Source organism: Copadichromis virginalis, linkage group LG6 (assembly GCF_057382275.1).
Source record: "Copadichromis virginalis isolate Kocher_CV1m ecotype Utaka linkage group LG6, C_Virginalis_male_GT1.1, whole genome shotgun sequence".
NCBI lineage: Eukaryota > Metazoa > Chordata > Actinopteri > Cichliformes > Cichlidae > Copadichromis > Copadichromis virginalis.
In genome coordinates, this window is record NC_140623.1 from 19,049,545 (window position 1) to 19,066,016 (window position 16,472).

At 41.8% G+C, this 16,472-nt stretch overlaps 2 protein-coding genes across 3 annotated transcripts; one reads left to right on the forward strand and one right to left on the reverse strand.

The window, feature by feature from the left end:
- The first annotated feature begins 917 nt into the window (after window positions 1–917).
- On the forward strand, window positions 918–4,145 carry ucp1 (uncoupling protein 1). 2 transcript variants are annotated; one of them, XM_085459057.1, is made up of 7 exons: window positions 918–1,062; window positions 1,254–1,390; window positions 1,605–1,803; window positions 2,259–2,456; window positions 2,545–2,646; window positions 2,980–3,160; window positions 3,612–4,145. In XM_085459057.1, exons 2-7 carry the CDS (start codon window positions 1,265–1,267, stop codon window positions 3,724–3,726), a joined length of 921 nt encoding a protein of 306 aa, XP_085315183.1. In that variant the 5' UTR covers window positions 918–1,062; window positions 1,254–1,264; the 3' UTR covers window positions 3,727–4,145. The 2 variants fall into 2 exon arrangements, with proteins under 2 accessions (XP_085315183.1, XP_085315182.1); XM_085459056.1 differs by having other exon boundaries at window positions 919–1,062; window positions 1,257–1,390.
- Window positions 4,146–4,203: 58 nt separating this feature from the next.
- Window positions 4,204–14,066, reverse strand: elmod2 (ELMO/CED-12 domain containing 2). The gene is made up of 9 exons (XM_085459058.1): window positions 13,913–14,066; window positions 11,838–11,985; window positions 11,718–11,746; window positions 10,564–10,661; window positions 10,352–10,481; window positions 9,846–9,979; window positions 6,330–6,398; window positions 6,053–6,186; window positions 4,204–5,087 (listed from the first exon to the last, which is right to left on the reverse strand). Exons 2-9 carry the CDS (start codon window positions 11,980–11,982, stop codon window positions 4,930–4,932), a joined length of 897 nt encoding a protein of 298 aa, XP_085315184.1. The 5' UTR covers window positions 11,983–11,985; window positions 13,913–14,066; the 3' UTR covers window positions 4,204–4,929.
- Between the last annotated feature and the right edge of the window lie 2,406 nt (window positions 14,067–16,472).

A 16,472-nucleotide genomic window follows, 5' to 3' on the forward strand; every position in this document is an offset into this window, starting at 1 on the left:
ATGGGACAGCATTAGTAAACGTTATGTGGGAATAATTCTCAATGTTTTTCTTGTCTTTGCTCTTTTTCTAAGAATCTACATTTTCCATACTGTTACGTACATACACCATGTGTGATGTAATGAACAGGAGCGACTGCTGGCAAACTGCTGAGAGGCCAAACATGGTGTGATGTAAAGTTCTTATCAGCTTCACTGTGAACTTCAGTCGCCAGCTGACGTCACCACACTCCCACTTCTGCCCCCCGGCCCAAAAAAGCACATCTTTAACATGAAATGTAAAAGCTGTTAGACTGAGACAGATAATAGAAATCATAAATGAGGGGTAACAGAGCAAAAACTGTATGACGCAACAATGCTGCTGATAGCACAGAGGGGTAATTTGCTGTGAGGCTCGACCATAAAGTCTGTGGAACAGATCTTGATTTAGCCGGTCAGCTCCGAACGCTCTTGATCACAAGCTTTTTGCTGTTGTTGGCTGAGAGGGGAGACGAGCCTCTGGTGAACCCTGATACCGATCTGTTATCGCTGCTGCTTGTGGCACACAGTTCATCTGAACAGTTAAATAATTATTGAGACAATATTAAAGTCGGTCACAGATCCTGGATAGAAGAAAAATCCGCTGATAAACAAATTCTACCAAGTGAAATGAAAGAAAATGCACACTCCACAGACTATATTTGAAAGCATGAACATAACGTTTAGAAAGATCGTCATCAGTTAATGACACCTGTGGAAATTTGGATGGAAATAATCGTCAGTTTCACACACCCAAAAAACGGGGACGTTATATGGTTGTTTTTCTGTGTGAGGTGACTTGAACATTGACTTTCTGACAGTCTGTGGACTTTGAGTTGACCCAGGTGTACAGGAGTACACAGTAACGCCTCTCCGAGGATGTCATAAAAACGCCAGCCAGAAAACATAAAACCACAGCAAATGATGAGTCTTTCCTTCCTGCTGAGTGGGGCCCGGTGTGGATTTTAATCTGACCAATCGCATCCTGCTCGGTACCAAAAAATCCACCCGAGGATCAAAAGGAAATTTTAATTTCGGATCATAATCGTAAGTGTGTTTCATGTCTTGAGCATCAGTCCACTTTGATTATTGATTAACCTTTCATTTAAACAGACAAATGATTTGTACAAGAGGTTAATGTTTATGTGGTTGCTTTCTAGAAGAGAATCTTACACTGATTTTTTTGTTTGTTGTTTTAATTGTTATTTCTGTGCGTGGATGCGTACCTGTCGTCCCAGCAGTAGGAAACATGGTAGGACTTAAACCCTCAGACGTTCCTCCTCCTTTGGGTGTGAAGATGGCGAGTGCTGGAGCAGCAGCCTGTATAGCTGACATGGTCACATTCCCTCTGGACACAGCCAAAGTCAGACTACAGGTACTAACTGTGCTATCAATATGATCTTTAGCCGGTCTTGCTTTGCTGTAGCCTACTGTGGGACACAGCGTGATGTTTGCCTCATTGACGAAGAAGTCAACTTTGTCCACTTCAGCACCCTTCAGTCAAACTTCTTCACCTTTCTGAACCATTTGTTCTTAAGCTGCTGCTCTGTAAAGCTGGTTTTAACTTTGCGGACAATGTGTGACCCCAGATTCAAGGAGAGAAGAAGGCAGTGGGGGACATCCGCTACAGAGGGGTGTTTGGGACCATCAGCACCATGATCCGAACAGAAGGGCCCAAGTCTCTGTATAATGGTCTGGTGGCTGGGCTGCAGAGACAGCTGTGCTTTGCCTCCGTCAGAATCGGCCTCTATGACAACGTTAAAAATTTCTACACCGGTGGCAAAGACAGTAAGTTGTTGCCTTTTCATTTATTTTTTGGTTAAGTTAATTAAACCTTCATAATTGTTCTTACTGGTGACAGCTGTGATTTCGAGATTTAATATCCAGCTGTCAAAAATCAAAAAGATGTTTATCAGATAGATGCAGTCGGTCTTATATTCCCTTAGATAAGGAATTCAGATGAAGGAAAGCTTCATTTTAAAAATAAAAAAGTGGGGAGAGTGAAGGAAGGCTATGTCTTGCAGACAAACATGCAATAGATAATTTACGCAGAACAGAGGCTTTTCAAATCTGATAAGTTAAACAAGATTTAGGGAAAGTGTTATCTCTCTCTTGAAAGCGATAAAGGATTCTCACAGTCTGGGTTGTTGAATCAGTTTCTTATCTTCCTTATTAAAACTGATACTAAAATTAGAAGTTCTCAAGCCTGTTATTAAAATAACTGAGTCTTTCCTTCTCTCCAGACCCTAGTGTACTGGTACGTATCCTGGCTGGCTGCACCACAGGTGCCATGGCGGTGTCCTTTGCGCAGCCCACCGATGTGGTCAAGGTTCGATTCCAAGCCCAGATGAATCTGGACGGAGTGGCCCGCCGCTACAGCAGCACCATGCAGGCTTACAGACACATCTTCCAACACGAGGGCCTGCGTGGGCTCTGGAAAGGTACATTCTTTGAGTGTTGCCCATTATTTAAAAAAGACAAACCATAACATCCTTTATCAGTAATGATTAAAGTATCCGTTTCCCTCAGGAACATTACCCAACATCACAAGAAACGCCCTGGTAAACTGCACAGAGCTGGTTACATACGACCTGATAAAGGAGGCCATCCTTAGACACAAGCTGTTGTCAGGTGAGGTCAGCTCACGGTTGTTTGCCTGAGCTACACAAACCCACACACACACATTCACAAAAACAGAGTCCCCGGGAGACTGCTGATTTGGCAAAAAATCCACACACCCTCTCACCTTTTTAACTGATACCAGCACAACAGGCTCCTACAGTACAGGACACGGTGTATTTTCTCTTTATGGTGCAGTGAGTACAATAGCAATATATTAGCATTTATCTCTAGAACTTATATTGCCCCATTCAGACGATTGCAAAATCCACTGACATGTTTTTCTGTGTCGCACAGCTGAGAACAAAGACCGTATTGTAATCTTTTCCCCAACTCTGTCCTCAGACAATCTGCCGTGCCACTTTGTGTCTGCGTTTGGCGCCGGCTTCGTTACCACAGTGATCGCCTCCCCAGTAGACGTGGTAAAGACGAGATACATGAACTCACCACCGGGCCAGTATAAGAGCGCCGTTAACTGTGCCTGGACCATGTTAACTAAAGAGGGGCCAACAGCATTCTACAAAGGGTAAGCCTCTTCACCTGCGCCGCCCACGACAAACTCTTCAAGAGATCCAAATATCGATAGTATCGATACTTTTATATCCTTCACGTTCAGTTTGGAGCCCACTGAATTAAATCGGGATAAAAGGAAAAATATTCTTCAGGCATACAATATGAAAAATGTCTGAGTGTTTTTGTGTTGACTGATCCTTCTACTCTATAGCGCCTTTTAAAAAAAAATGGTGAAATGAGAGGTGTGTTAACTCATTGAGTCAAGTAATGCAGTGGTCATTAAAAATTGATGATTCATCTCATAAATCATGATTATGCTCTCCTCTAAATAACATGACATTATAAGTTAAAAGTATTGGTATCGGCAATACTGGCCTTGGTATCGGTATCAATCCAAAAACAAATTGCAGCATTGCATGACACACAATTTCATTTTTTCACTCTTCACTTTTTCCATTTTGTAGATTCGTGCCCTCATTCCTGAGGTTGGGATCGTGGAACATCGTGATGTTCGTCTCCTTCGAACAAATCAAAAGAGCCATGATGGTCACAAAGCAGAGGATCGAAGTGGTTAATTGAGATTCCTCAAAGTTTGACTGTAATACCTGAACCACAACCGGACTGGCACCTGAATGAGGAAACCCTAGTAACAATAATTTCTTGTGTTAACCTTATTTAACAAATCCACTGTCCTGTGGTGAGAAAGGCGGAAATCCTTTGTTGAAAAAGGATCGCCTCCTGAAAAAGTATTGACTTTATGTGCATGAGGAGACACAGCCGTCTCCTTTTATATTTATAATTTGCCACAGTGAGCCCATTCCAGATGTCATGGATGGGAATATTACAGAAACATGCCAAGTTTGCACTGAGCCCTGTATGACTAAACCTGTCAGTTTTATATGTTAGCTAGCTTAAAGCAGTGTGCCTTTACACTGAATGACTGGTACCCATAATAAAGCATAAAAGGATGTGTTTATGCAGGTCCTGAATTTACTAGACTTGTTTTACACAAACTGTTGTGGTTTGTTTTTGCCTTTTAAACACATGGACATGAAGCACATTTCAAAACAAATCTGCATTTACTAACTTGGAGTGAGTGAGATGCGAGTCGTTACATACATTCCTCAAATGCAAACCCACGGCATAAAAAGATCAGGTCATAAAAATTCAGCATCAGTCTAAAGATACACAACGTTATGAAAACAGGAGCTTAGTATAGTTTAGAGTACCACATCACTAACAGTACATTTTACAGTACAGATCAATGACATCAGTGGGGACACGTTAAATCATGCAAGACTTTTAAGCTGACAGCACCACAAGAGGAAAAATAAAGTGGAAATCACTCCTCACGTCAAGTTTTAGCCATTATCTCTTAACATAAACTTCACATTCCTGAGCAGGACTTCTGTCCTTTCCTGTCTTTAAATATAACAATTTGGCTGCTTGCTCACTCAAAGTGCTTAAAGCCTCACAAAACGACGGATCCGTTACTTTCTCTACAGTCCTCTTTGTGATCGAAAGCCCTCTGGAATGGTTGTTTTTGAGGTACAGGGCGTTGGATTTGTGCTCAGTTTGAGAAACTTTAAATATCATTACAACAATGATATGTGTGTTATGAATGAACCACAAAACCAAACACAAGAGGATTTATTGGTCTGGATCTTGTCTGGAGGGGCCGAACAGTATTCAGTCTGCGTTTAGGGTTTTAATGCTCAGCTACGTTTACGAGGAACTTTCCTGCTTCTCCTTCTACCAATCGTAACATCGTGAAAAACGCTTTTAGTTCTTGGAGCTGACAGTCAATGTGAGACACACATCAGGGTCCTGTAGGTGTGTCTTGACTATGTTATGGAATTTTTCTCTGTATTGGTTGAACTGCATGATGCTCTCGGGTTCTTCTGCCACCCAGAACTTATCGAATTCATACGCCAGATAGCCTGTAAGGAGGAAAGACACACATTTTTGAAAAATTTACCTTCTATCAGAAAATGTTTTTGTTTGTATACACTCACCAGGCAACTTCCTTAAATACACCTGTTCAACTGCTCATTACTGCATATTTAATTGGCTGATCACATGGCAGCAACTCAATTAGGCATGTAGACATGCTCCAAGTGGCCTACTGAAGTTCAAATTGTGACTTAAGTGACTTTTTAAGTGACTTTAAATGTGAACTGGATAGCAGTGCCAGATGGACTGGTCTGTTTCAGAAACTGCTGATCTGCTGGGATTTTTCCACACAACCATCTTTGAGTTTAAAAGGGAGGAAATATTCAGGGGTCACCAAAATTGGACAACAGAAGAAGATTGGAAAATGTCGCCTGATCTGATGAGTCTCGATTTCTGCTGCAACATTCAGAACTTGGCATAAATACCATGAACGTTTGGATCCCACCTCAGGCTGCTGCTGGTGGTGTCATATTTCCTTGGCACATTTTCTTGGCTCCTTTGTACCAGCTGGGCATCATCCAAACACCACAACCTACCTGAGTATTATTCCTGACCATGTCCACCCCATTATGATCACAGTGTTCCCATCTACTGATGGCTGCTTCCAGCAGATAACACATTAAGACACAAAGCTCAGACCATCTCAAAGTGGCTTCTTACACATGACATTGAGGTCACTGTACAAAAATCCACAGTCACTATCACAGTCACACTGGCATCATGGACGTATTTTCAACAAATCTGCAACAACTGTGTGACGCCATCATGTCAATATGGGCCAAAATCTAAGAAATGTTTCCAGCACTTCATTGCCATGAAGAATTACAGCAGCTGTGAAGCCAGAGAGGGGTCCAACCCAAGATTAGCAATCTTGAGACTGCACCTAATGAAGCCACCGGTGAGTGTATAATCAGACGCACAGAACAAACAGCAGTGTGATTCGACTACTCACAGTACAGCTGATGAAAGTGCTGCAGCTCAGGCGTGCCCTGCACTGCGTTGTAGAAATGTGGTTTCAAAGCGCCACTCTTTAGCAGGCTGTAAGCCATCTCTGTCAAGTTGATCCCAACTATTGCATAGGAATACCTTTTAAAAAACAAAAAAGTATAAAGTGCACTGTAGAAATGACATACTGTGCATATGGAAAACGTAATTTCAAAAAATGAATAAAGTCTACATCATGCGACACAAAACACCAGCGGAAGGTATATGAATCGAAGGTCTCTTACCCTAGTTTAGGATGGTTTGCATGAGACAGCACCTGCCGAGCCTCCGCTGTGTAGTTTTCACTGAAAAAACTGCAAAGAGCCAAACAAATTAAGAGTTTATTTACGGTCTCTTGTTAACCAATAAACATGACGTCAAACAGAGTCTGCATGATTAAACATGTTGAGGTCACATCATTCTGACCTACAGATTTTAAAAATAAAGTCAATGTGTGTTTGACTGGTGCTGCTTTAATAATCTGACACATCGCTTGTCATTTTGTGTCCTCGTCCTCATCAGTCGAAAGAACAAGTGAAACGAGCGACTGACGTGTTGGGGGTTGCCTTTAAAGTCCTTCAGCCTCAAAGTCAAGCCAGTCTGACATGCTGTCATGCTCTCTTTGTCCTGTTGAATACTGGTTCTGCTGGCTCATTATTCAATACTTGGAGGAGGTGGTGTTATGACAGTGTTTCTTTTTATAATCCTCATTAACGTTCTCTTCTTTTCTTTTATACCCTTCCTACAGCTGACTGGCTGTAGAAGCCAACCTGCATGCATTTAAAGTCAGAGGTGGTGAAACAGCCACCTCTACTCCATCAGCACCACTTTTGTCTTTAGTCGCTATCTCTAGCACTGTTTAATTATTTTTCGCTGAGTTGGGAGTTACTGACAGTCCTTCTTTTCAGTCTTTGTTTCAAATATTATTTTATAGGTGAAGCCTGAATCTTGTTGGTTCAAAGCCCTCTCCTTCTTGTGTTTGTTTCTGCCGGGGCTCCCATCTACCTTACTTGGTGAGGTTTTGTGAGTAATTATTGTTGTACCCTAAAAATTATCTGTTGGGTTACACTGAGCCATGCATTTGGAGTGGAACAGTGTACCTTATACGTACCCTTTGAGCTGTATCTACAACCACCTTTCATAATCTGTGTAAGGTAATTAAAAGTATTTCTCATCAAAACTTGAGTGGAATATAATCTTAGGATAAGTACCGTTGTCGCTTCTTGTGTGTGGATCGGTTTAATCATTAGAGCCTACCAAATATAAACATTCAGCAAATTCAGCCAAAAAGCACCTGATGGGGGAAAAAATGTTTCCAAGAATCCTCAAATTTCATTACAAAACCTATAAGAGCTGATGTGTGTCAAAGTTCATGCATCTATAATCAGACAGATTGCACAAATATGACCTGCATAGCAGGCGTTCTGTTTACTGTCCAAAAAACAGAAACGTCACAGATTAGACTTTGCCAATAGGTACAGAGGCAAAGACCAGGACTTTAGTGTGCTGTGGACACACTGATCAAAGAGAGAGTGGTTGGGCCAAAAAAAAAAAAAAAAAAAAAGTACACATGTTTTGTGCTGACCAATAGTGTCTTCTTGGGAAAAGAGCATAAACTGTGAAAACCTTTCTGAGAACTTTGTGGTCTCAGAAAGTGGGCAGGTTGCAGTTCTTGATTCAACTATGACAGAGTTCTTCAACATAAAGCGAGGCCAAAACCAGAAGTGGACCTTATAGAAGGATGATGATTCTAAGTAAAACGAGTAAAGGAAGCTTCGCCCCAGAAAGGCAGCAGGCCCAGACAAGGTGTGTCCTAGGATGCTTAAGGCGTGTGCTGCTGAACTTGGGGAGCCGCTACAACGAGTCTTCAACCTCAGTCTGCGACTGGGGAGAGTGCCCGCCCTATGGAAGACATCCTGCATCGTCCCGGTCCCCAAAAGGAACCGGCCCAATGAGCTGAATGACTTCCGACCGGTGGCACTGACGTCACATCTTATGAAGACTCTAGAGCGGCTCTTCCGCAACCTCCTCCGACCACAGGTACAACATGCCCAGGACCCACTACAGTTTGCATACAAGGCGGGTGTCGGAGTGGAGGATGCCATCCTGTACCTCCTACACAGAGCCCACTCACACCTGGATGGGGGAAAAGGCACGGTCAGGACACTGTTTCTTGACTTTTCCAGTGCCTTTAATACCATCCGGCCCTGTATGCTTCAGGAAAAACTGAACAGGATGGAGGTGGACCCCTGCCTGGTGGCTTGGATCTCCGACTACCTCACTGACAGACCACAGTACGTCAGGCTGAAGGACATCACGTCTGACACAGTGGTCAGCAGCACAGGAGCACCACAGGGAACTGTGCTGTCCCCTCTTCTCTTCACCCTGTACACCTCTGACTTCTGCTACAACTCTGAATTATGCCACATTCAGAAGTTTGCAGACGACACAGCCATCATGGGGTGTATCTGGGATGATCAGGAAGAGGAGTACAGAAGTCTGGTGAGGAACTTTGTCGCATGGAGTCACACAAACCACCTGCAACTCAACACCTCAAAGACTAAGGAACTGGTTGTGGACTTCGGGAGGTCCAGAGAAGGTCCACTGCCGGTTCAGATAGAGGGGGAGGAGGTGGAGGTGGTCAACAAGTACAAGTACCTCGGGCTGTGGGTGGACAATAAACTGGACTGGTCATGCAACACAGAGCACCTGTATAAAAAAGCCCAAAGCCGACTGTACTTCCTCAGGAGGCTGAGGTCTTTCAACATCTGCAGGAAGCTCCTGAGGATGTTTTACCAGTCGGTGGTTGCTGGAGTACTTTTCTATGCTGTGGTGTGCTGGGGGAGCAGCACAGCAAAGAAGGACTCATCCAGGCTGGAGAAACTGATCAGGAGGGCTGGCTCTGTGGTCGGCATGAAGCTGGACACTCTGGTGACAGTGGCAGAGAAAAGGACATTAAAGAAACTGATGGACATTATGGACAATGCCAGACATCCTCTGCACACGGCCATTAACAACCAGAAGAGTCTGTTCAGTGACAGGTTGCTTCTCCCAAAGACAAGAACTAACAGACTTAAAAACTCCTTTGTCCCACACGCCATCAGACTGTTTAACTCCTCTCTGGAGGGGAGAGGGAGGGGAAACAGGAGGACAAAGGAGGGGGGAACAACTAAGCTGTAGTGCCTCTTCACCTCACTGTGCAATACCTTATGCAATACTTTTGTAAATAGTCAACAGTGCAATAGACCTCAATACTTGAAATGTGCAATTCACTTGTATTTTTATTTTTTATTCCTATTTATTCTATTTATCCCCTTTGTATATTTTATTTATATTTGTCTCTGTGTATGTATGTGTGTGTGTATATATATATATATATATATATATATATATATATATATATATATATAAAATATTCTGTAACTCTGTAACTTCTGTCGGTGCTGTGCTTTTTTGGAAATCGAATTTCCCAGAGGAACCCACCTGAGGGATTAATAAAGTTCTATCTAATCTAATCTAATCTAAATCCACCAAATAATGTCAGACAGAGGAGAAATGGAGCGTTCTGGAACGGCCTAGAAAAAACACAGAGGACTGTGGGGGGTTTTTGGCAAATATTTTTGTAAAATCGCAACATTTTTGGTGTGTACATAAATGATACACGACAAGTTCACATCCCCCAAAAATTCAGAATTTCGTGTTGTTGTTTTTTTTGCAATGAACTCGATGTTTGAAGGCCTTTACACTGGTACTGTACTCACACGAGGTTGATCAGCCCCAGCAGGCCCATCCCTCTGAAGTCAGTCTTGGGGTCCTCCCCTTGGAATCCAATGTCTCCCCACTGTTTGGTTATCCTGGACTCCAGCTTGACTGTTGGCATCAAAAGGTCCCAAAGCTAAACACACACACACACACACACACACACACACACACACACACACACACACACACGATCAAATCCGTCCACTACAATAACTTGGAAGTACAACGATTCCTAATATGACCTTGTGCCAGCATTTTAGACTCCCATCCAACAACTTACAGTGTTTCTATGCTGATGTGATGTTAGACTGTGGTATTATCTTTACTATGTCAATCGATGTTTAAAAAAAAAAATCCTAAATGCTACTTTTAGTAATGTGCAGAAATAATAATAAAACATATTTTTCCTTAGTTTCCAAATCTTGGTTCAAGTCTCATCTTAGCAGAAAGCCTGTGCATATGGACACAGCTTCACTGCTATTGCTCTAGGAGCAGGAATCCATACCTTCAAAAGCATGGCCTCGTGTTCAGGGTTGTCTGAGCTGAAGACTTCCTTTCTCAAGTCTTCTACAGATATATACAAGCTGCTATATCCTGTTATCTGCAGCAGGCAGATGTGGAGGCTCTCTTTGAACCTGCAACGGAAGATCAATTCAATCACATTCAAAAATCACTCTTACATCAAAGAATTGCAGCTGACAGGCAAAGTAACCTTACTTGGGATCTTTTGCAGGTTTGATGTTCTTCACTTTCATAATTTGATCCACGCATTGCTCTAAGCTATCCTTAGTGGTTTCCAACGCTCCTCTTAAAACCTGCAGAGGAAGAGCGCATGCTAAAGTTATAACACAGAGAGCTACCAGACAGAAATCTGGCGCAAATGCTTTTAGGTCATTTACAACCACAGTGAAAATGACTGTTTTTTCAAAGTCAAAAAGATGACACAGCTAATCTCTTCTTGCACCTGGACAGACTATTGATCTGAAAATGCTTACAAAGCCATATACACAAGCATGACATGTGTAATCAGTTCACCACCTAAACTTGGCTAGGGTAGTGAAAGATAAAGCAATGATTAAACTCAGGGGATATACTGCGCAATAAAAGATAAAGAGGTCAATAGTGAAGGAAAGTGTGATTCCTTTCCACATCTGTGGGCTTGGAAAGCTTTCAGATTACTTGAAAATCCACAATGCTCCAGTCCTGAGGAGTTTATTACACATATCTACACATTCTTAGTCTCCAAATACTCAATATTTTTTCAAATGTTTGACACTTAACATCTTTTACTGGCCTGACAGTGCTAAAAGTGATGAGATAACAGATTTTATTTATGACAGTGCTGAAACGTAAACTGGAAAAGAGTCCTAAAAAACACACACGCACGCCTATAAAAGCTATTTCTGCTTTAGCTTTTAAGAATGTGAGTCTTTTAAAAATAAAAAAGAGCAATTACTGTCTTGCAAAATGTATTTAAACTGTTGTTTGCCTTTTGGCTGACAGCACTTGGATTTTCTTTGTCCTGGTTTGTACATCGGCACCTAATATATTAACTTTTTTTCCATTATGGCCTATATCAAATAACTACTAACAACTAAATTTAAACTAAATGTTGTAAAAAAATGCACATCTGATACAAAGATCATCAACGATATTTGATTTCAGCCACATAAAAACAAAATCAGACAAACACACCCCCAGCATTAAAGAGCTGCAACAGGAAATCAGAGGAGCTGAACAGATTATCAGGATCATTGCCAATTAATGTTTGTGCAGACCCACCGTTTATCTTTTAACAATATAAAACAATTAGCTCAGAACTACTGAAGGTAAGCCCGAAAGAAAAGCCAACAGTGGTAGAAGGTCCTTACCTTGTTCTTTGATGACTGAAGAGAGTACTCTGCAGGAGGACACAAGAAGCACATTTACACTGCAGGGAAAATGTGTACTAGGATGCAGACGTAGAGCAGATTTGGGGTGATTTAACGCACCTGCTTTTGTAGTCCTTGCTGCCCCTGGCTTGTGTCCAGAGCATATTCTCTGCAGCTCACATGTCCCCGTTACTTGTCTGATGAGCCATTTCAACCAGTATCTCAGGAAGGATGTGTAGACATACTCCCAGATATATCCAAACATGTTCTAGGACATAAACAGGTTAAGGTTCACAGATTACTACGGTGCGAGAAATATCCTGAAGACCCGAGGACCACAAAACTATTCTGGAGTGTAAGTTAACAGAGGTGGAGGAAGTACAGCTTTCATTATATTAAAACCACCACCTTGTACAAGAACAAACCCTGTGATGAAGTTTTACTTAGATAATCACATTTCAGAATTCAAATAGCTTTTATTAGTAAGAGTGAAAGGGAAGGTTCACAATATGCAGTGAGTCCTGCGATGATGTACGGTTTAGTGGCGATAATTAAAAGATAGAAGGCAGAGCTGAAGATGTTAAGGTTTTCATTGGGAGTGACCAGAATGGACCAGATTAGCAATGAGCACATCAGTACATCTGAGTTTTAGCGGTTTGGAGACAGAGATAGACAGGCAAGCCTGAGATGGTTTGGACATATGCAGAGGAGGGAAAAATTATGTTAAAGATGGAGCTGCCCGGGAACAAGAAAACAGGAATGCCACAGAGTAGATTCATGAAGTAGCGAAGGAGAACATGCAGAGGGTTGGGTGTGACAAAGGCATCTACTAAAAGGAAAAGCCGAAAGATGCAGGCAACATGTCTGTATTCGTGTTTACCTAAAGTATAAATGAAAAAATAAACTAAGAAGCTAAATTATTAGTGCATTGGTGTGGTTACAGCTCATTAAGCAGAAGCTAATCTAATGCAGTTTTTTTGTTTTGTTTTCAATGAAAGACGGCACTTTTTACAACACGATCCAGTCTTATTCTGAAGCACTAAACGGCATCAAACTGAGAACAGCTTCTTATTTTTGTCCTCCCTTCCACATACATGAGCAGATTATTACTTCGATTCTGATTTATTTACATAGCGATAACATTTGGCTCAAGGTACTGTAAGATAAGGCCCTACAGTATTGGAGCAATCAAGCAACTATGAGCAAACACTTTTGTGACAGTCTGAGGGAGACAGGACAAAAGGTACACTATGGGAGAGAGAACACACAAATTTAAGGACAAGCACTATATAAAAATTTGGGGAGTGAAAAGAGGTGAGTGAAGAAGAAGTGCTGAGTTTATCACATGAGGTCCTACAGCAGTCTGGGCCTGTTGCAGCATCACTAAGGAATACGTCAGTGATAGCTGATCCAGCCCTAAATATAACCTTTATGAAAAAGAACATTTTTAAGTCTAATCTTTATTATTATTAATATGTTTGTTGTTGTTGTTGTTGTTTTTATGGACATGGAGTATATTGTGTTCAATTGATATATGTTAGTGCTAAAATACACAATTTAACCAACACTTTTATGACACAGTGAATAAATGCCCGTGAATATTACAGGCAAATAAGTTATTCCAACACCTCTAACTTATATTGAACTTTGGATTTGATGGATTTTGCTTCCTGAGTTGGACTCATGTTGCAGATGCACTTCACTGCCGTCTGTCACAGTGACAGTGACCACGTTTTTGAAGCCACTGAGGAAGTACTCTGCTACAAGCAGAGTAATCTATTGCTCAGTGCAAGACATGATTAGTTAATCGTGGGTCATCGCTAAATGCGAATTAACATCCAACAATAAAAGCGCCGAGTGGGTATGAGAGAAGAGCCCACGCTCCTACAGCCAAAACAATGGCTAGCACTGATGCTAATGCTAAGTTCGGACATACGTGGTCATTCAGTTTATTTACAGGCACTCTGGGAGTTTAATGGGGCTTTTGAAAGCGGTGCATGTTGATGCTAGCGAAGTGGTAGTGAGCCACTTTTGATATTAATTACGTAAAGGAGCATACCGGCTTCTAAATTCCCCCAAATGACCCGGTTCAGACAACAGGTTGTCATTGTCATTCGTCTGACTGGTAGCTAGCAACACCACGCTAACCTACTTTAAGTTTCGTACGAGTAGCTGATGCGTTGGGCAATATTTACCGTGAGAGAGTGGTGATGCTCGTCTTACTCTCCAGTCGTAGGGAAAGCGATGCCAGACCCAGGATACAGTCTAACTTAGCCGCAGGCGGGTGGTAAGGTTAGCGGCGGTTCGCCTGACAACAGGCTGGCTGTGATGCGTTCACTGTCTATACAACTATACCGTCTATGCCACGCACACAGCTACACAAGTCTCCCAGGTGACACAAGACAGGCTCTTCTTTCTAACCAAGACTTAAACATTGTTTCTAAATGTTCAACTAAGAAGTTAAAACAATTAACAGTCCATGACACACCTCGAAGCTTGGGTTGAATTTATCACTAAGGATTAATATCGTGATGTCTTTGAACACAGCATGATAGTTTCTAGTGCTGCTACAGCGCCATCTACTGCCCGCAGTGGTCATGACTGCGCAGACAACTTCACAACTACACAGTCTAAAATTTGAACCAGACACGAAATTTCAGTTAAGTGCAATAAAAACTTACTGGACTTAATAATAAAATGAGATCAAATATATAGAAAAGATCTTTAGTTTGAAATTTTCTCAATTTGATGAAATTTCATTCTAATAAAAATATGAAAGTAAAGATAATCTAAAAAAAAAAAAACCTTCACTTGAAACTAAAGGAAACTAAAATGAAAACATAACTTTGAAATAAAAACAAAACAAAAAAAAAAACTAACTGAAATAACTCAGACAAGAAAATCCCAACTGCAGGTAGTAGCTGGAAGCTAATCAGATAATCAGATATTGCATTTTCCAATATTAGCCACAAGATGATGCCAAATTCACAAAATGTGTGCTACACTGTCTATCATAGGGCTGTTTATAGAAAACAGTCATATTATGCTGCTGATAATGGTCAACAAGCCTCCATTATTCCATTGTCCGTTCAATTTTTTTAAATGGTGAAAACACACGGCACATAAAGACCCACCACTGTGTCACTTTATCGAATGGGGCTGCACAAAAGCCCTCACCCTTACCCATTAATCTGCTTTATCGACAATGTATGCAGCCTATTCTGAGATGCTTACCAACGGTGCTCTCAGCTGTAATTAAGTCACAGTCTGCTTTCTCACCTAATCAGTCCCTCGGGGCTTTTAAAGGCAGGACGTCTATCACATACAATTACTGCAGTCCAAGCCCTGCCTCAGACCCAGGCTGTATTTAAATAAGGAATCCCCCCCACTAACACAGACTGTATTGACAGTGTGATAGATCAGGGTGAATAAGAGAGTAGTCTATAATGCTACAATTTCGTTTTAACAACCCGGACAGACTTTGCACAAAATCTTTCAAAAGCCCTTCAGATTCGATGAAGTGCTTTAGAAAGTGGTAGGCTACTAAATGTTAGCGCTCTCTGTCAGTGCTGTTATCCACGAGGATGAGATGCAGAAGGGGTGTCACAAAACTAAAGCAAAGATCCAATGATGTCAGCAAGTACAACAACTCCTAAAAGACAAATCAAGTCAATAATATCACCTAAAGGGAGCCATACGAACGCGTTTGTATGGATCGCTGTCTCCGTGAGAAGGATGGCACTGTGTAACTGCTTCCACAACTTTATACTGTCTTCGACATCAAAATTAAAACCAGGCTGGTTTCTGTATTTCTTGGTTTACTCATTCTGATCTACATTTTAATCTGCCGGTGATTACAAGAATTCGCTGTGAAAGTCATTTAAAACATGGGAAAATACTTGTTATAGTTTCCACAGCCCAAGGAGAGTAATCGAGACATCCTTGTTTAAATCTGTACACCTCCAGTGCAGTAGTTTCCACATTTTAAAATTCATGATCCTTTAAATTCCTCTTTGAGATTCATAACATTCCAGTGAGCTGTGAGCTTGCATAAAGTTATTAATGTTTCTGTCCTGATCAGCATTGCTGCTCTTTCGTATGTCTTATCATACATTTCACCAACCATCCATCCATTTATCCAGATGCCCCTACCTGAGTCTGGCTCTGCCTAAAAGCGAATTCTACACTCAACAAAAATATAAACGCAACACCTTTGTTACTGCTCCCATTCCCCATGGGATGGACGTAGAGACCTAAAATTCATTCCAGATACACAATATAACCATCCCTCCCAAACAGTGGTCACAAATCAGTCCAAATGTGTGGTAGTGGGCACATCTGCTATATTGAGATAATCCATCCCACCTCACAGGTGTGCCACATCAGGATGCTGATCTGACATCATGAGTAGTGCACAGGTGTACCTCAGACTGCCCACAACAAAAGGCCACCCTGGAATGTGCAGTTTTGTCTCACAGCAAAATGCCACAAGCAATGAGGGAGCGTGCAATTGCCATGCTGACAGCAGGAATGTCAACCAGATCTGTCGCCCGTGCATTGAATGTTCATTTCTCAACCATAAGCCGTCTCCACAGGCGTTTCAGAGAATATGGCAGCACATCCAACCGGCCTTACAACCGCAGACCTCATGTAACCACACCAGCCCAGGACCTCCACATCCAGCAGGTTCACCTCCAAGATCGTCTGAGACCAGCCACCCAGACAGCTGCTGGAACAATTGGTTTGCACAACCAA